The sequence below is a fragment of the Neodiprion pinetum genome, chromosome 6, assembly GCF_021155775.2.
Source record: "Neodiprion pinetum isolate iyNeoPine1 chromosome 6, iyNeoPine1.2, whole genome shotgun sequence".
NCBI lineage: Eukaryota > Metazoa > Arthropoda > Insecta > Hymenoptera > Diprionidae > Neodiprion > Neodiprion pinetum.
This window is the reverse complement of record NC_060237.1, coordinates 4,787,605-4,807,609: the sequence shown is the minus strand read 5'-3', so window position 1 is coordinate 4,807,609 and position 20,005 is coordinate 4,787,605. Positions and strand designations below refer to the sequence as shown.

The following is a 20,005-nucleotide window of genomic DNA, read 5'->3' as shown; positions in this document are numbered from 1 at the left end:
TATCTATCTACTTCTATTTGTTTTTATACAATGCTTCATAGTTCCTAACACAGTCCACTCTCTGCATTTGGTAGAAGATCTTGGAGAGGTGCAGATTGAAATATTTACATTGCTCAATATTGACAACTAGGCTGCGAGTCTCAAGATTGAACGCATATTTTTGACAGTGAGAAATGGAGTTTAATACGTTCGACGGTCTTCCGATATAAAACGGTGGTCTAAGCTATGTAAGAATACAGTTTGGAGAAATGGAACGTCCCCACTGTTGTCTGTGGTCAGTCTTGTAACATTTACGTATAGCCTTCACTCAAACTCCAGTTAGCCCCCTTTATTGAGATATTTAGATACGGCAGGTCTTCGAGCGTGATACACGTAGATTGCTAAATTATTTTGATGTTGAAACTTGTGCTATATATATAGAATGACAGATAATTTGTACGATAACAGAATTTTTTTTTTTTCTTGAGAAGTCTTAAACCTAGGACAACACACGTACAAGTAACACAAATTTGGAAGCGTAACCAAAAAGGCACGAAACACAATGTAGGAATAATAAGGGAACTCAACCATGCAACAAATAGTGTGATGGCAAATGAGCTAGTGATTTGAAAATCTGAGCATATACATATGTCTATAACACATATATAGGCGTTGGTGTAGTCGGCTTACGATGTATAATAATTATAATTGGGCCGCCGCTGCCGTCGTGAATATTGTAAAGTTTACATATAACAGTATTTTGCAAACACACACATACATATACATGACGCATCTATATAGTATATTATATAAATACAGGATATTATGTAGATGCATTATAAAATATTTTGCTGCAGCTACCGTTTAAAACGCTACAAACTTATCTTTTCGATGCGTCGGCTGTACGCCCTCTTACCTTGTGTTGAAGTGATTCCAGAACACACTGACCCAGCAGCACCGATAAAACAGAGCCCAGTTAAAATTTGTGATTACACCAAGAAAATTGACGTCGATTTGGGTGTTCAGTAACGACTATCTATCATCTCATCATTGTCATAATCGCTTTCTCTTTGATCAGTCTATCTTAAGGTTCAACTATTCCTCTATAGAGCATGGGCGTAAGCTTAATATGGTTAACATGGACTCACACATTCTCGCAAGCGTCACTCGGACGGACAAAAGAGGTGCAAGGCACACGCTCGTTCACACGTTCATACAAACATATGTACAAAACTGTTTGGGATGTGATTTCACACGGGTCACAACAACGCACAGATTATCATAATGTATAATAGGAAGGATGACAAGATATATAGTATGGTATACGTAATATATATATATGAAACTGATAGAAGAAGAGTGTCACTCCACGCAACACTGATTCAGGACGGACAGTGGTCACACAGTGTTCGCGTACGATATTTGCGGAACGATTGCGGTTAACGCAGAAGAGCGGAAAGAGAGAAAGAAAAACGAATTCGCAACGTACCTTTCGTTGAAGGTCTCCTGACGCGCGTAGTTTTGCAGACTGCCCTCGTCGATCAGGAATTTCATCCTCTCAAAGAACGAGGCAGTTATCGCTGGAGGCTGCTTTCGAAGGAGGATGTCGATCGGTTTTGGTGCAGAGACGCACAGCTGGCTATCGCGGCAATGATGGTTGGCGCAACATTCCGGGTCTTCACAATCCACAAGGCCATCTAACGCAACGAGGGTCAAGAAATTATGCACTTATGAAAATCACCACAAGCTACAGGCGAATCCTTCGACCATCTCGATCGGGAACTCACAATATTGTTTCAAAATATCATCCAAGGTACCTTTGTCATTATCGCGGCTGTCGCTACAGTTCTGTTCCAACAGAACGCTGCAGTCCGTTCCATCCCAACCGTCGTAGCATCGGCATTCCCACTGAGCCTCACCGTTCACCCTGCACTGTCCATGTCCGGAACACGAGCTTGGACACCCTTCCATTGTGCAATGCCTTCCATTCCATCCGGTTACACATAGGCAAGTACCATTCTTGCATTGGCCGTGTTCGTTGCAACGAGGATCACATTGTTTCATGTTGCAAAGCTCGCCAGACCAGCCGGGCACGCAGTCGCACGCGTTGTCCACGCAATGACCGTGAGGTCCGCAGTCCAGGTCGCAAAGTTCTGTAATATAGAAGGCAGGAAAATTAGCATCACGATTTGGCGAACCTCAACTCGACACCACGACCGGTAATTACCTTTCGAACAATCGTCACCGGACCACATTGGTTCGCACAAACATGTTTGCGTTTCCAGATCAAAGTTCCCGTGACCAGTGCAATCCGGCAGACATTGGAGGGCCTCCTTGTCCATTTGACTGCAGTCGGCGCCCTTCCATCCCTTCTTACAAATGCAAGTTCCTTCGGCGCAGAATCCGTGACCCGAACACGTTGGATGTGGGCAGTCGACCTCCTCGCAGAACTTTCCTTTATAACCACGAACGCAGTTGCACTTTCCGTTGGTACAGTGACCGTGACCGTTGCAATCCGGAACTTCGCATTCGTCATGCCGCAGAGAACACTCCTTGCCCTTCCATCCGGGGTTGCATTGACACTCTCCGTTGATGTACTCTCCCCGTTGACTGCACAGTACCGGACAAACGCTGTCGCTGCAATCCTCGCCGCCGAAGCCAGGGTTGCACTGGCAATGCCCGAGCAGACATTCACCCTTTCCGCTGCATCCGTTCGGACAGTTGTGCGTCATGTCTTCGGCAACGATGGCTATGAAGGCGACTTCTTGCGGGTCACCGTCGTCGTTGTAGAGCGACAAAAACCAGTGACCCGGTTCCATGTAGTGCGTAGCTTCTTTCTTGATCGACGGTTGCTGGAAATCGAATCGAAATGTTACGATCGGTCATGGTGTCACGACACATTTGTATCTGACATGGGTTGATCTGATATTAAGACAAGAGCTGAGAATTTGACAATGCAATAAGAGAATACACGACGACATACAATGACACTAACATGTGACGCCCGAGATGTGCGAGCCTTGAAACCACTCAGGACTTCCAACAGATCGTATTGCGTGTGAGTCGGAAGAGCGTTTCGCCTCGCGTAAACTCCGATGCTCGCTCCTCGGGGTATGTTGTAGTCGAAACGGACGTAGGCCGCCTCCGATTGGTAAAACTGCATGTTCCAGTAACTGTACGGTGGTATTTCTTTGCTCAGACGTTGTCCGAGCGCAACTTGAGCAAAGGTGGTGCCGTCAGGTGGAAAGGATCGAGCTGGAAACGTTCTTGCACCTAAAATGATGAGTGGGTTTTAAAATCGTTTTCGAAATTTCACGCCAATTTTTTCCCGGGATAAAACGCAGTCGTCTGATTCGTAATGACCAAGAAAACTAGACAAAATTTTGAAGAGAAAAAAAATTTAGAATCAAGGGGGAGCAATTTCCTCGTATATTTTCAAATTTATGCTCGTTACTGATATCATATTTACCCAGGGAATTTTGGCGGTAGAGAAAAAAATTAAGTGATAAAAGAAAATGCTCTGGCATTCCCAGCTTAGCTGCAATGATGTGCGAATTGACAGTACTATATTATCAATCAACTTTGTATTATTTTAATTAGTTTATTTGTCGTTACATTTATATTAAATCGCTATATTCTGCGGATGGATGTTTTGTTGTTAAAATGTGACGAGAATTGCGAATGCTTCGAAATTCCATGTGATTGTTTAAATTTAATTTACTACCAAAGATTACATTATATTATACGCAATATGAAATACAACATATTTTGTGATCTTACAAAAAGAGGATGAAATTATTTTTTACGAACCCTTACCACGAACTACTGGTTTTCTATTTACAAACAACCACTAATATACAATTCTACTATCAATACACTCATTACGTTAACCAACATTGAGTCACTACTTACAAGTGCAACGCAAAGAACCGGAAGATAAATAATGCTGCCTGTGTAACGGTGTGATAGGACAAGCAAAGAAGCACTGTTAGCTAAAGCGATAGTGTAAAGGTAGAGTAGGAAGAAAAGAAAGTAAAAAAAGTAGAGAAGTTAGAAAACAAGACCTCACCTTCGAGAATCAGTATAGTGGGCTCTGGGGGAAGTGGAGTTGTCCCAGTGCACCAAAAACCTTGAGTAGTCATCTCCTCCGAGGAGTATGTAGTCGACTCGCTGAAGTTCAAATCCGAAGTACTACTTAACCAAGATTCTGTCGTTGACTGAGTGAGGTTCAAATCCGAAATACTACTTAATGAAGACTCTGTCGTCGACTCCTCAACGTCTGACAGACCTTTCGAACCATTTATATGAAATGAATTATTAATATTCTGGGAGTAATCTTCGGAGCTGGTAAATGAGTCAGTGTCCTCGTAGAAAGAACCGAAGTTGTCATTCTCAGAGTCGTTAAATAAAGCATTTTCGAAAGAGGTAATTCCGTCTGAAAATTTGTCCTTCTCATCAGATTCCATGCAAGGACACGAGCATTCGCATTCCCCACCCCAACTCGGAGGTGGTGATGTCGGGGGTTGGGGCGGAGGTGGAATTAGGGTGGTAGTTTCATCGGCACGCGAGTTTTCCACAACGCTCGACATTGCCTGTTGCCCCGACAATTGCATTGGGCTGATGTTAATTCCGGGAAAATTGTTAGTTTGGCCATCGGTTGGTACGGATACGGACAACATGTACAACGGGCGCGAAGCTTTATTCGAATCAGCGGTTCCCTCAAAATCGTCCGTCGAAATTGTCACGTTTACAAGTACTCGTCGCGATTGTCGCTGCGATTCAGCGCTTCTGGGCACCTCTACGACGTGTACTTGATGCGTTAATGGATGTTCAGGAATGCTGTTTGAGTTAGATGCGACAGAGTTTGCGTTAGATGATTTCGTAGTTTCATGCTTTTCATGCAACGAGCTATCGCAGTTATTGTTAACTGTGTCCGACCTCTGACTAAGCTTCGTCGGCTCGTGTTGAACGCTGTTCTCACTATCGTCCTCATCGCCATTCAAATTACCCGTATTATCTCCAAACTGCTCACTTCCAGCATTCACAACCTGCAGACTCTCCTTGCGTTTAATTTCTGGAACCTCGGGATTATTCTTCTCCTCCTCCTGAATTCTTACTTCGTTAGTTGCCAAGTTTGAGGCGGATTTTATTTCCTGGTCTGGTACGCGGGCTATCTTGGATTTCACAGTCACCCCGACCTTCTCCTGGTCTAGTTTTATTATCTTTACTTCGTCCTGGCCATAACTAAATACTGGATAATCCCGCTGTAGCTCCTCTGATTTCTCCGGCACGGTTGTAATGCCGGGTGAAATTCCACTGGTAACAAACTCCGACGAGGAATCTTCGCGGGACAATTCTCTCGTTTCTTTTATAACCCCGGAAGACTTCGCTTTTTCCAAACCGGCTGACGTTTCGTTTGACCCTTTGAAAATCGCCTCGTCATTTTGACTAATTGTCGCATTTATCCGTTCATCAGTTTTTCGATTAACTTTTTTACTCGGCGGTTCTATCGCTTCAATTTCAGCGGAAGGCCCTTGCTGTGCGCCTTCTTCTTCTTCTTCTTCTTCTTCTTCTTCTTCTGAGCTATGAGCATCGCTATCTATCCGAGTTACTACTAAAGGTAATGCCAGTGGTAAAACTTCATCGTTTGCTTTAGCGTCAGTGTGGAATAACGACATATTGACAGACCCGACGTTATCATTATTGGAGAATAAACTACCATTACTTGAATCTATATGCTTACTGTCCAAACTAGATTTATCTACTTCATCTTCTACATTTTCGCTACTGTTTTGTCCTGGCGGCTTATCAAAATCCAACCTCGACTCGTCGTTCCCGTTAAGGTTAATAGATGCCGGATAATCAATACCGGGCGTATAGATCGTCTCCACATCACCGCTGCTGCTAGCGTTGCCTTTATCAACTTCCACGTCCGAGAATGAACCATTTGTTGTCGGATTCCCATCGAGTTTCGGTATCATTTCGGGTATCCCAGGAATTTCCATTTCGTCAGAGTTATCGGGTATTGACCAATCTGTATAAATCTCTGTGCTGACCTCAATTTTTTCATCAACAAACGTTTCAACGCTTGCATACCTACTCACAGCGTCGTCATGAGCAGTTTGAGATCCGTCGGATTCGGGCGCGATTTCTACTGGAGCAATTATGCTCGGATCGGGGTCCTCCGAAGAAGTTTGAGAAAGAGGATTGACAGTGTTCGTGAGGTTCGCAGGATCGAGAAAAGAGTTAGTAGAGCTAGAGACATTCACATAAAGCACTGGCCCGATGGTCGACGATCCTGACTTTGGAGGTTCCGTTTTTGGCGCCGACAAAACCGGCCCACTAACCTGCACGTTTTCATGCCCACTTAGCTCAGCATGCACACTCCTACTTATATCTTCATGCAAAGAGATCGTTGTCGGTGATTCGGGCTGTGCTGATTCCACGCCAACCTGACCGGTACCAGTGCTTGGGTAAGGTTTTGGCATTTCTGCAGACGTGTCTGAGGCTTGGGAAGTTTGGTGCAACACTGGGGCATGCTGGTTAGGTGTGTCTCTACGCTTGCGGGTGTAAACAGGGTCTAAATTATTACCTCCTGATGACGATTGCTGTCTCGGTCTGCTCGACGACGTCTTGTTCGGCTCTGTGCTCGCCGGCTTCGACTCTGTATTTTCGCCAACGAGAACGGTGCACGCTTTCGTGCCTTGGTTCCAGTTCACCATGTTCGACGCTGCAAGCAAATGCATTCGACAAATTAGTATCCCGCACTGCACTCGGGTCGCTCTGCCTGGCGTGTCGTCAGCTGTAAAACATCTCGTTACCTGCAACGTAGGTGAGGGCTGCCGTTAAACAGAGGGAGAGCATGATCACCACGATGGCAATCAGTTTCCAACTGCACCAGTCGATACCCTTGCGGAGCTGACATCTGAAGCTCTGCCGCCTCATTGGAATCATCGACGGACCGTGGCCATAGGGTAGCGTTACTCTGGAATTGTGAATAACGTGAAATTGTTTGGAGGCAATTAGCGTGGCGATGGTAACGCGAGCGAGGGACGTTGAGTGGTGGTGCGAATAAGATAAACAAGGGAAAAATTGGGCCGGCTTGTTTTTCCTGAATGGAGTTAGCGCGACTCTCGAGGCTTTATCGTAAATTATTCTTCGGGGAAGTGGAAACCTGAAGGAAAACTTACGAAAGTCCAAGAAAAATATTTAAACGAGATATAGTCAGATTCCGAGCGAAAGAAGGCAGGTCCGTTTGTCTTAGTTTTCAGAGCCACGACGCGACGCAATAAAGATGATCAAAGCCAGACCACTTCACTGCCGGCCTTCAAGTAGTACAAACAGTTTTCGCGCCAGCAACACTTCCCTGGCTTTTCGGGCTTGTGTAAAACTCGAAAGAGAAACTGGGACTGGGATATATGTATACCCATACGTTCTGTATTGTATACTTTGTTACAAAGTCCTCGATACACGGACCCGAGGATGTTCCCGAACTCTTTCGAACTTGCGGACTGACCGCGTTCTGAAGTGTCTCTCCGAGGAAAAGCGGGAAGGAGACACTTGTGAAAGGTGAGTATACCGCCGCCGGAGGAATCCAAGCACCGAACGACACTTATAGCGAGGAACGGTACGTTATTCGAATTTAAAAGTGACAATTGCCATTCACCGACGTTGACTCATTCAGCCCGTATAACAGCCACAACTCCAAAAGCCCGATGATTCATGACGTTGTCAAGTCGAGCAAGGACTTGGCAACCTATTATTTGTTGTTTCGTAGGACCAGCCCAACAATGGGTCAAGCTTGGTTGAGTTTTTCAACGTGTTTCTTGTTACCAAACAGATACATCATTTATGCCTCGTACGAGCGTCGTGAAAGTTGGTTGGTAACTCGAGACGATTTGTCACAAAATTAGAATAGTAAAATATTCGTAGCACGTTGAAAAATTTTTATAATTTAAAATCCAGCGACCAGCTTGTCGGAGTTTAATGCTTACCTGTCCATATTGTTTTGGAGTTCGACTTTTATAGGGCTGTTTCCTGTCGATTGATTCTTGTTATTGTACTCATTCTTCGGTATCTCTGCAAACGAACAAGAGGAGACAAAAGGTTACCATTAGTCATCTGTTTTCTACTATCAGCAAAAGCATGTTACGCGTTCTTAGAAAGAGAAAACCGTGATGAGTAAAATATCTATACCCTGCATTCCTGAAAACTGACTACTCGGAGTAGTGTTCGGTTTCTTCTTCGCTCGGAAATATAAAACGGCAAGTGCAGAATATTATCAAGACGATACCCGGAAAGACCAGATTATTATATTACGTTATATCAATTCCGAGAAATATCACAATACTATTACGATCCGTTGAAAAGAAACAAAATGTTACGGTCTACGATTGCACTCCTATACATATTTGGAAGATGAACATTTACAGGTGTTTAAGGCACTCTAGCGACATCGCCGCAGTTTCGTTGGACATGATTGTAAACGGGGTTGGTCAGCAGGATGGTTTCTTATTACCTGAAGGAAATTCATCGATCCTAAAAATGGAAAGGAATTAATTACAGGGTTCGGTGGGGTGGGTGAGTTTCAGGTTGGGCGCTTTCTTGCGTGTCGAACTAATATCCCTGGCATGCGAGAGAGAGACACGCTAGCTATTGCAGGAGGGGGAGGCTTGGAGTTAGCTGCTAACGTCGTGGCCGATGTTTCTTGCGAGGAACTGCCATCACCAAGGGCATATTCGGGCGCATAGCCACCGCCTAAACCTGATACGCCGCAGAGACGCCCCGTGTTGAATCGATAAGTACATGATTCACCACGCGCGGGTTGAATTTCAAGAAACCTGCATCCTTCCCTAGTCGCGTTTCACGCACCGTGTTGCGGAACCCATGTTTCCTAGGCGGAGGCAGGAGCACCCCTCGGCAAGATTACAGGACCTGCAGGTCCCGCTTCGTCTCTGGGTCAGAGTGTCGAGAGCGGTTATTTGCCTCTCCGTGTAATTATTACCCCCGAGAGAGGGTGCATTAAGATACCGCGGCAAGGGACGTCGAAGGAACGGTCAATATTCGAGGCTTTGTCTTAGGAGGAGCTTTCACTCACCCTTTCACCTCGGGCCGTTACCTGCCGTCTGTAACCTGTTACCTGCTTAAACTTCCACTCGAAATATCGAGGGCGTGGGAAGTTCGTCGAGCCACTCGAAGCCCTTAATTGCAAACGGGGTTCTCGTATCTGGTTCTAGGGTGATTATAGCGTTTAGTGTAAACGCGTATTCATATTACCTCTCCAGGTTTTCGGATCCGTTAAAGTGCGTCGGCACTCGAGGAGGAGAGATACCGCGCTTCGAAATACGATTTATGCCAGCGGTGCAGCCGTGCACGGTTATAACGGCTCGGGGGAGTGCAACGTTGAGGAGCCATTATCCTAATAACGCATAACTCCGTTAGACGTTTCACGGTTGATTAGATACCATTTCGGCTCTCCGCTTACACACCGGGGGTGCAGTGACTTCCGAGGCTTCGATTCATTCGGTAAGGGAAATCGGCGAGTAGGAAGGCAATCTCGAGTATGAAAAATTCAGAACCGCGAAAAAAGCCCCGATACCGAGTGACCCGCGACTGGCGTCGATCAACCGTCGATCAATCACCGATCGTATTAGCGTAACAAGCCCTCAGGACCTCGCGATACTTTACGAGCCGTATACCATCGGCGAGTGCCGATGTCCGTACCACCGTAACGAACGATTGTCATAAATCATCGAACCTCGGTCAGGGTCGCAGCGGAGCGCGAGTCAGTCCCACGCTTTCAGAGTTTTTCTTTTCAGAAACGAGTCGTCGTCGTCGGGGGGAGCTTGAGTGCCGAGTGAAAACTGAACCCCGTATCTGCGGAGGGTCTGTTAAATTTCGAGGGTTTCAAGGAGCGGTGGTCAATGCCGTCGCGGCGCCCACTTTTAACGGTCTCTCGTAAAGTCCTTAACTCCGTACCCGGGATCCCGTCCTAATACCCTCTCCTTCGCCGCCGAGGCGAATCCTGCAACGACTCGAAACCCGGGCGGGCTGCTGCTGGAAGGCAAGTAATTGATACTTCGCCCTAAAAGTATCCGCGGTTTTATTCCCGCCCGAATGTAGATGCGTCGAAGGTGCGAACCTGCGCCGTGTATCCCGGTCGGCGGAGCTTGACTGTAAATTTTTAAGAAGGTGGAAAACGTTCGAGCTTCCCGTTTCAACGGTGCCAGAGAACACCTACCCGAGGCACGTGGCGTGTGACACGTGACTAATACCGGGGAAAAACTGTTTATCCAGATCCTCTCGGGAACCACCCCTTGGTAAAATAATCCTGCAGGGAAAGAGGCTTGATAAATACCAGAAGAACGAATGTTTCAACTTTCTTTTCCCCCCTTGCAATCATCAGGATCGCGAACGTGAACTGATAAGATAAGCGTGCGAACGTTTTCTCTCCACCCTCGGTAAATATCTCGACGAAGAAGAGAAAGAAGAATCGCCGAAAGTATCTCTCAAAGCGTGACACAGCCGACTCACTTGGTATGTTGTAAAAATTTCCAGACGGTGTCCTGACCAGGCAGGATGGCTCCAGGTCCGGATCGCGTTCGTGATCGCTTGTTGCGTGGCTCCCGGGCAATCTTCCGTTCAGTCGGCTCATTGTAGGATTACGGGGGGGCACATCGGGCGGGCCCCTCGGTGCGACGTTGTCCAATAGACACCCTGAAATAAAAATTTCGATATGAGCGCCAGTACTTTGGGAGTAATAATTATCGTCGCTGAAAAAGTTTCTTCAAATTGCAAAGAGTCCGAGGAAGATGAGGGAAATAAAAATGCAATAAAATGGATATATTATGTGGGAAAAGGGAGGAGGAGAGAGAGAAAGAGAGGGAAAGAAAATACTGTGAGAGAAGTAGAAGTTTGGTTCTGCGGCAGTGTGTTGACAAAGACTTTCTCAATCTCGCTTAATCGCGTGCTCATCTCCTGGCATTATATTTCTTTATCGTCGTCGTTTTATCCCCCTCCTTCGTTCCTCTCCTCGCGGCAATCCCCACGCCGAAAGTCTCCGCGATATTCGCCCGCCATTCGTCTTCCAGTTTGTTTGCACGCGCGCGGCCTTTTTTCGGCAGGCCAAAAGTGCACTTAACCGTTTTTTTTTCTTCTTCTTCTTTTTCTTACGATCAAACTTCTTGATAACTTCCCAGATTACGATGTACCCCCACCGTCCTATATATACGTATACTTCCAACTCTCATCTTCCCCTATCCGAAAAGAGCATCCTGCGCATCAAGCTTGTTCAAGAAGCGTAATCAAAACTCGTCCGAGGCTTCAGAGTATATGTATGTAACATATACATCCAGACCTTTAAAATCACCCCAAGAAAATTTTTGGGGGTAGTTTTGGCTCGCATGCTGCAGCTACATATAATCCAAAGTGCTCGACGGTAGAAAGGAATAAAGGATCCGACGTCTGGTTATTGTTGTTAATAGTAGGGCCAGAACGGTATTGTATTTCATTCTATGCAACGTGCAACGTAATACCATCTTTTTTATCCCCTAGGCATCAGGTATGGGGTACAAAACGTACCTACGGGTTTCGAGCAGGACAGAGCGTGCGCTCGAAGGACAGTCGATCCTGGCTGTTCGAAGAAAATCCGCTCTCCCTTCCCGACAAAAGACGATGGGTACGGAGCACCGGAGACGAATCCGTGAATCGAATTATGCACAGGTCGTTGAGCCACGCGGGCCGGCGAAGTCCTGAATGAGATTTGGAACGGCGGCCGAGGGAAGTACGAGGCATAATGCAGTGTAGCCCGTGCAGAGGTCTACGGGGCTGCGGAGAAATTCCTTACGCGGACGCGGTTTTCAATGGGGGCGCCTTCGAGCCCCATAGAAACGGAACGGCGAACGCGTAACACAATATCACCCAACGATCTTGCGGGCCAAGAGGCCGTGGCTAATGGAATTTATTAGCGAAGGCTCGGCTTGGCTTTGCGAGGCGAATAGTAGGTACTGTCTGCCTCTTTTTTCGACAGAACCAAGATCCAGGTAAACCTCGGCTCGTCTAGGGCCACTCCACCTGGAATCAAGAGGTCTCTCCTTCGCCCAAGAGACACTCGTTCACCTCGTCGTGACGCGAACGATCAAACAACCAGCCCGAGGTTCGTCCCTCTTCGCGATCGGAAGGGAAGGCTTTCCCGATTGTTCTTTGCCTCTCGTCGCAGAACCGCGTTGAAAATCTCGTTGGTGAAAAATTTTTGTCGACGAGTGGCGGAGGGAACATGCTCAAGAGCTTGGGAGGGAAATCTTGAAAAATGAGGGAACTCGGAGCTGGGCGTAGAGGGCGAAACGGTTTTAATTGGAAGCGGAGTGGCCGGGGTTGGAGGTAATTTCTTTACTGCTAAGCTTAGTGATCTTACCTACGTAGGTGTGGTCGGGGCGGAGATGGATGGGTACATACCCCTATATGTTCACCCGGATCTATGTATGTAACCAACTCGAGGCGCCTAGTGCACGAGCGATTTCCAAGCGCGGAATTGAGCGTTATTCGCGAGTTTCTTCGGGGTGCGGAAAGGGTTTCGAACAAGGTGATCGTCGCGTCACCACCAACCGTCTGAAACCCACCTGAGCATTACTCAGACTCGACTGACTCCCGATGCAGCTGCTCTTCCCAGTTGATCGCTAATAACCGAATAAGGTATTGCGGCATTTGCGATCGAAGTAGAAGCCTCTCGGTAGTCAGTGGGTCATAGACCTTCTTTTTTTTTTTTTTTTTAATTGCGTATTGAATTCTTGTGCAACAGATGTTTTCGTGATCCGGAAGTCTTTCGAGACCCTCGGGGCGAACGTTTAACGCAACGCGAGACCGCTTGCGATCTGAACGTGCAGTGTAACGAGTTAAGAACTGCAGCGAACTTTTGCCTCAGGCAAAAGTTGTCACCTGGAAAGAGTGAAAGGTAGAGTCGTCTTGCGCCGGACGCGAAGACGATGCCCACGCGCCGAGGTGCGGACCGGTTTCGTAATCAGCCTCTGGAGTTCCACGATAGTTAACTATAAATAAGGCCCGTCATATGCCGCGACACCCACGTGACTGGCCCGATTAACGCGCGGTCACAAAGTGCCGTGAAATTTTTGTTTTTGGATCGAGTTGATGTAGGATAGATGAACCGTTTGTGGTTACCTTTACAGGAATCTCTAATTCTTAATTTAACTTTTGGTCTTTTCAATTACGTAACTCACGACAGAGCCTCGTTGATTTTAATTAGTGTTGAACGAAAGTTTTAATACCCGGCAGACTTCGTTGATCAAAGCACTTTGGCATAAACCGCTATAGTGGTCATAATATCCGATTACACTTACTTATAATGAATGTAGTCACAAGTGTTACGAATTACGTCTACAATTACTGGTACAACGGTGGTCAAACTCGATGGATGTAAGATAATTGTACCAGTTGTTCACCCTGTCCCAATTATTGACCTCTTTTGGTTAATGCATCTGTTCGATCCTTAGTTCTGACATTACCGAAAATAAATTCGCAGCGTCTAACCCTCCAGCAATTGGTTTTGGTCATTGAGAAATTTAATCTTGCGAAACAAAAGGGTCAATATTCGAGTCCAAACTTGTCAATAACTGTTACACTTCGGGGCTAAAATTTTCGCGGAATCAATTTCTCTTCAGCGTCGAACGTCGTCGGAGCGAGGGATCAGGCTACGCGTTTGGCAGTTTACGGACGTTGGTAAAGGCCGTTTTGACGCGGACAAGGGTTAGATTCGGAGGTTCGTCCCAGGATACGGAACAACTCGGGACGACGGAAGTGCACCTGCAATTAGACCGGAGTCGCAACGGCATCGGCATAATCGGACCTCACGCCAGACCCGCGCCATTGCGGACCAGTGTACAATCAATATGAGCGGCCCCGGAACGCTCGGAGCACGTGCCGTTAATGAGAATTAGAGCAAGGTTCAAGTCAAGTAAGAGTTGGTGCGCCCGCGGCGAGCCTCCCTTACCCGAAGCTCGAAACCCCCGCCACCTCGGCAGAGTTCCTCTCTGTTAATACGAGACGTTAATTTCACCCGAATATATGTGTCGCTGCGTAACTCAAGGAGCCCGGGGCTTTCGGAAGGTCCCATCCATCCGCGCCTCGTTTTCATCCTCGTTATAACAACTCGTCGAGCAAACGATGTTTGTGGAATTACGGAACGATTATCGGACGGGAATGAAATTTACTCAGTGGTCCAGGAGTAAGGCGCTGCAACGCACACGGTCAGTGTCAAGTTTCGACCTTGGTTACGATTGGATGCAGTTTTGAAACTTCCAGTCGTCGCACTTGCGCGTTCATGGAGGATTTTGGTTCGGTAGAAGAAGGGGAGTCTTAGCACGGTGCACGGACTACGTTGGCATTATCGCGGGGTATTTATCACCTCGACATTTCCAAATGCCGGTCCTTTATCAAGCCTCGAAGCACGAAACGCCGCGTTGCGATCGTGCCTTCTGAACCATGTTGCGAAACCTCAAACGTGCTGCACCCTGTCTGCACAAACGGTGGTTGCAAGCCATGCCAAGCGTCATGCACCCTTGGTCACCGAATACGACGGATTATACTGCCTCGTACTCGTGACGTCAGATGCACGCACACGCGCACAGCGTCAAATTTGCATAATAAAACATCGCGTGCTGTTCGAGCTACTCGTATAGGTATAGGGTAATATTAAAAGTAGACGAGATTCCGCTCTGGCTTGCCCGTTGACCGTACCGCGTTATATACCTTGTCTCTGCGGAAGGCAATCTGCCACCCACGATCCTCTCCCACTCTATTTATACCTGTCACACGACATCGTTCGGATCGAGAATTTAGAAACGGTATTTCAAATGTCAGTCTTTCTCATTCGAACAGTGCTCTTTTTCAATTAAAGTATTGCTAACAATAAAATTATGATTCGAGGCTTGAGTTGATCGATAAACAGCTGACTGGAATTCAGCTATCCTCGATACAGAAAATTTTATTTTATGATATAGAAAAGAAATGCGAAATTTGTTGATCTTACTCGAAAATACCTACTCCCAATTATTTCCAGATCGAATAATTGTCGCTAAGCTTCACCATTACAAGACTTTAACAAGTTCATCGACTCTTTTCGACGCTCCGATAAATTGTCGTTCATCCGTGAACCCTACCTAACGCGCACTTCCTCCTCGAGCAAAGATCCCGCGGACAATAATGTGACATAAGACATACGTAATTGGAAGGTTAAAAAAACTGTTGGCACATATACTGATTAGAATAAAACTTCTGACAACGAGAGCGAGAGGAATTAGTTACACGAGGGTCAAATGGATAAAAATAAAAAAAAGCTGCGCGTCAGGTTTTTCACCCCCGGGCATTTATCGGTCGCGTGTTCATCGGGGGCAGCTTTAAGTCCGGGGGCTCAGAATTACGGACGACGGGGAAAATAGCGAAGCCGAATGACACGGACGACAAGGCTGGCTGTAACCGAAAATCTGGAAGAGACTAACCTCGACCACCAGGAACACCACCGGGGCCGTAACAGTACGCGTACTCGTTGTAATCCATGCCGGGTCTCCCGAGTAATCCTTTCCGAGGGACGAGATCCAGGAGCGCCGTGGGATCGCACATCTAGAGAGATGTTGAGTTCGCGGGCCTCGAACGACGTCGCCTTCGCCTTCACCGTCGCTTTCCGTCCTCCTCAAATCGTTAAATTTATCACCGAACCATCCTCGCTTCTCTTCCTCCAGTCTGGGCCACCCTCTCTCTTATATACGCCAAACTTTGATCGGGAAGATTATTTCTTCTTCTTTTTCTTCTTCTGCTTCTTCTCCCTGCGGGGAGTTTTCCAAAAGCTTTCTTCTTTTATGTCCGACGATATACTTCCGGCAAGATCCAACTCCGATTTCCTCAGCGGATCGTCACGATCTTTGTCGCAGCATGTTTTTTTTACCCCGACAATCTCTTTTTCCTTCCTTTTTACCCCACAACTTATAATATTGTTTCAAATCTAAACGACCCTATAGAAATTCTCACTTCATTTAACAATTATCGAGCCGAACAGTTTTCCACACAGGGCAAAAAACTCTCACAAAATACACACACAAACATACACACCTTATATCAGCCACGTTTCACGATTTATTCCTCAGGTATGATTTTAGAGACGGATGACGGATTGAAAAGAATATTTCGATAAACGAAATTCACAAACCTTTCACTGATCGGATGATTTCAATACACAACATATAGGATCTCCCAAATCGCTCTAGTTTGCACACGAAACCTTGACACCAGAAATAAAACTTCACTCGTCTATAAATTCCATCGATCACAAAATATATCGCGAATTTTTCTATAAAAAACGAAAAAACCAACAAAAATCACAGAAAATCGAAGAAAGGTCCTTTGATGACAAAAAAAAAAACGAATTTAAAAAAAAAAGTTTATCCAAAACCTCGGTACTTGTAGAAAAGATATCCGATATCTTCTCGGCTCGGCGCCGGAGCAACGACTGGCAATTTCACCCCCGCGAATAGTCGAGGGTTGAAATTCGGTCGGTTCTGCCCGATCGGCTTACGCGGGACGCTGCAAGATGCCTAACGCTTGCGCGGTCGGTGAGAGACTGAGGATTGCCGGCTAGGCGCGATGACTCCGAAGCGACTGACTGAGGGCTCAGGGCTCGTGGGGCAGGGGGGCGGAGGCGGGGGTGGGGGCGGGAAGCGAAGTTCCCCCGATGGAGGGGGGGGGGGGGGACAACAGCCGGTCGCCGGAGTCTCGGAGCCACCGTCGAGAGTACTTGTGCATCCTGCGTGTGCGGAGAGTACAAAGTGCAGCGTAAGTGTGTATGTGAGAAGATGCGCCGGTGCATCCGACCCGCGGAGATTCGACTCCAGCGGCCCTTAGCCTCTGCCGGATTGGTACCAAAGGGTTTCCCCGCCGTTCCTCCCCCGCTCGTACCTGACTGGGCCCCAAGGCCCCCGGGCCCTCTTCGAACGAGAAAGACTCCCACGATCGGACCAAGTGTGAGACTCCGTCGGCTTGTTTAGCCGAAGATCGCTAAATAAGTTCAAAACTCACGGGGCGGTGGTCCGTCGGCACCGGTGTTCGGTTACGGGTATCGAGGAGTTATTTTCAAACTCGTTTCCGATGATCGTTGTTTCGAACCCCTCTTTCACACGTTCGAAACAACGCCAGAGTCAGATAGCTCGGGGTGATCGATAAAAGAGGGGAATTTTCACCAGGGGAAATCAAGATCATTTCTGACTCTTTCATGTCCCGGGTAATTCGGTCGCCAATATATTTTTAGAAATTCGTGTAACAAGCTCGTTACACGTTACACGGAATTGTAATTAATTGAACCGGTTCCTATTAGCTAATTTTTGTAAAGGCAAATTGCTCCTTGTTTTTAGGACGATTCTCACAATTGAAGAGGAGAATTAAAACAGGCCGTCGGTGCTATTTGTATTTTTGAACAGACAAATTGAAGCGCCGAACAAATATGTAGCGAGAAAAAAATAGTTTTCGTGCCTTTTTTTTTTAAGTTGTGATTGCAGGCACTTACAGCCTCCTTTAATTCTCCCCTTCAATCAGTCTCAAATTTCGCTCCACTACTAATTCGGATCCTTTAGTCCTCGACAATTTTTACCACATTCTATAGACTCGTATTACTTTCGAAAAATTAAAAAATATTCACCTACCACTTTTTGTAAATAAATGTGAAAAGTATTCCTTATCGGGCAGGTGTGTCGGTGGCGATGAATCGTGTTATTTAGAGTCTTGCTCGTTTAGCTCCACGCTCCCCGTGCCTCTTATTTAAGCCCCTTAACTTCGTTGGCTGGAAGCTTCAGAGTTCGAGTGTGAGAACTCGAGAGTGTACATTTTCATTTATTTATTTATTTTTTTTTTCGTTCTTTGTAATATTTAAAAATGGTCGTACGTTCGGTAGTTTACGTCTCAATATCGGTGCCACCGCGAAGAGGAGACACTGTAATCCCTTAATCCACTATCGGTTGTAAAATACTGAGTTAAGCCAATAAAACTAGCTGGCGAGGGTCTCGATGCGGGGGTTCAAGTTCTACGCTCGTGCAGGGCGGACGAGTGAGTGAGTGAGTGAGCGAAGAGACGAGCCCAAAGGGGCCCATCGCATCTGCATACACATGGATGATAGCGTCGTAAATTGCACTACGCTCTTGGCGATGACTGCACCGAACGTCTGTCCGTTTGTCCGTGTCGAGTATGGCTTATATTATAGGTACGCAGAGGTTTTGTTTTTCGTTTTTTATTCATTTTTTTTTTATGCCTAATTTATACCTCGTATCGAACACAGTTGGAAACGAGACTCCAAACTCGCATCTTTTTCCTCCCGTATTATCACCGGGAGGGTAAGTTCGGTTCCGAAATGTCTCGTTCTCGGGTTACAAATTATTCTGTTTCAATTTCTTGGCCGCTCTCTCAGCGCGGTTTCAGCCGAAGGCTCAGCGAAACAACCATTCAAGACTCTGACGGGTTCGAATGTTTTTCCAGTTGTCTCTTCGGGCTCTGGATTTGTAACGACGGTACCATTAACTTTTATTTCAGGAACCCCCTCCCGCCCCTTATTATATAGAGCAAAATGGTGAAGAAGAAAAAGAGGTTGAGGAAAAAATCCTTCTGCAGCCAGCCGGGTATAACTCGGGGAATTATAATAAGTTGAGGGCCATATGACGGACGTAAAACCTTGCCTGTATATATACGTATGGTGTATATAACGTGTATGGAAGGGTATAAAAAATGTTACGTATACAAAAAAAACTCCGGCGAGCTGCGCCCTAATGATAGGTCGACTCGTTCCTACAGCGCACTGCTCATTTCTTTCTCTTCCCCTCAGTTTTCCTTTCTTTTTCCTTTTTTTTTTTTATATATATACCACTTCTTTACCAAATTCGTTGTTCGATTATCGCAAGGCAAGGCCAAAGAATCATTTTACTCCGATCTTTGCCACTACGGATGATTCTAGTTTCTCACGGAGAATTTCTAAAGTCAGTATATCCAAACAAAGATCAATTATAGGATGAAACGAGGGTTAAACAGCTGCTGCGTATCAGGCTAAATTTCCCAACTATTTTGGAAGCTGCAATGAGAATTCCTTCCGAGAATCTCTGATGAAAAACAACTCGAAGTCTCCTGCTCTCTGATTGTGAACTCCAAGGCTGAGCAGTTTGCAGAGCACAAGGTCTATTACGTGCTCCGATTTCCGGATATAATACCTGTCCAAAGGAACCAGGGAACGGAGCGAAATTGGGACATACAACACCTTCGACTTCCCTCGTCTCGAAGGATGCACGGCACCGTCTGTCAGGAGACGGCAGCATCAAGGACCAGGCACATCGTACCTTCGCCTGCCATCTGGCCGATACGGAATTCGACTTAACCTTTTTCGTAATCCCAGACGTTTTCCAATCTCGGATGAAAAACTTTTTTCCTTCTCCTCCTTCTCGGGTACGCCCTGCAGTCCTGCAGGTTCACCCTCCACCCGTTCGCCAGGTTCCATTCAACAAGTATATCACCCCCGAAAATCGAGCTGCTCGTCCCAAAAGTTTTTCGTTCTCTTTATTCGCGTTTTCTCTCTCTCTCTCTCTCTCTCTCTCTATCTCTCTCTCTCATTCTTTCATCTCCGTTTTCTTTTGGTTCATCGCTCCTCTTCGTCGCCGTTTAAGTTTTTGCAGACGTTTGGAGAAGGAGACCAAGAAAAAAACGGAAAGGGAGAAGGGATCGCTCGCTCTTTTCAATCACGAAATAGCTACTCCGTAGCGTATAACTTCTCTCTCACTGATCCCGCACGTTTGCGGACCATTTGGATACGCGGGGTGTGTCAGTGTCAACTAGGACCTCGTACGCTATGCAGGCACAAAGATACCATCGACCCGAGAAAGCTTCTAGTTCTTGGCTCCATTGTCGGAGTCGAGTAAGGTTGGCGTCTCGGCGATAAGCGTCGCGCGCTTTCAACCCTAAACCTAAAACTGGCTCGTTTTCCCCGCGTAGGTAG

At 46.5% G+C, this 20,005-nt stretch overlaps 1 protein-coding gene across 9 annotated transcripts in view; it reads right to left on the bottom strand.

Annotated features, from left to right (window-relative positions):
* The window catches only part of Ten-m (teneurin transmembrane protein Ten-m), a 341,617-nt gene that overhangs the window by 7,999 nt on the left and 313,613 nt on the right, over positions 1–20,005 (bottom strand). For 5 of the 9 annotated variants that reach the window (XM_069136871.1, XM_046630559.2, XM_046630562.2 and 2 more), the window contains 9 exons: positions 10,513–10,695; positions 7,974–8,058; positions 6,801–6,964; positions 4,049–6,709; positions 2,963–3,252; positions 2,207–2,831; positions 1,797–2,132; positions 1,469–1,676; positions 896–922 (listed from right to left, as the gene is read on the bottom strand). In XM_069136871.1, the coding sequence (XP_068992972.1) occupies positions 896–922; positions 1,469–1,676; positions 1,797–2,132; positions 2,207–2,831; positions 2,963–3,252; positions 4,049–6,709; positions 6,801–6,964; positions 7,974–8,058; positions 10,513–10,695 (4,579 nt within the window). The remainder of the gene's footprint in view (positions 1–895; positions 923–1,468; positions 1,677–1,796; positions 2,133–2,206; positions 2,832–2,962; positions 3,253–4,048; positions 6,710–6,800; positions 6,965–7,973; positions 8,059–10,512; positions 10,696–20,005) is intronic. The other 4 variants (XM_046630563.2, XM_046630568.2, XM_046630564.2 and 1 more) reach the window with 4 other exon arrangements.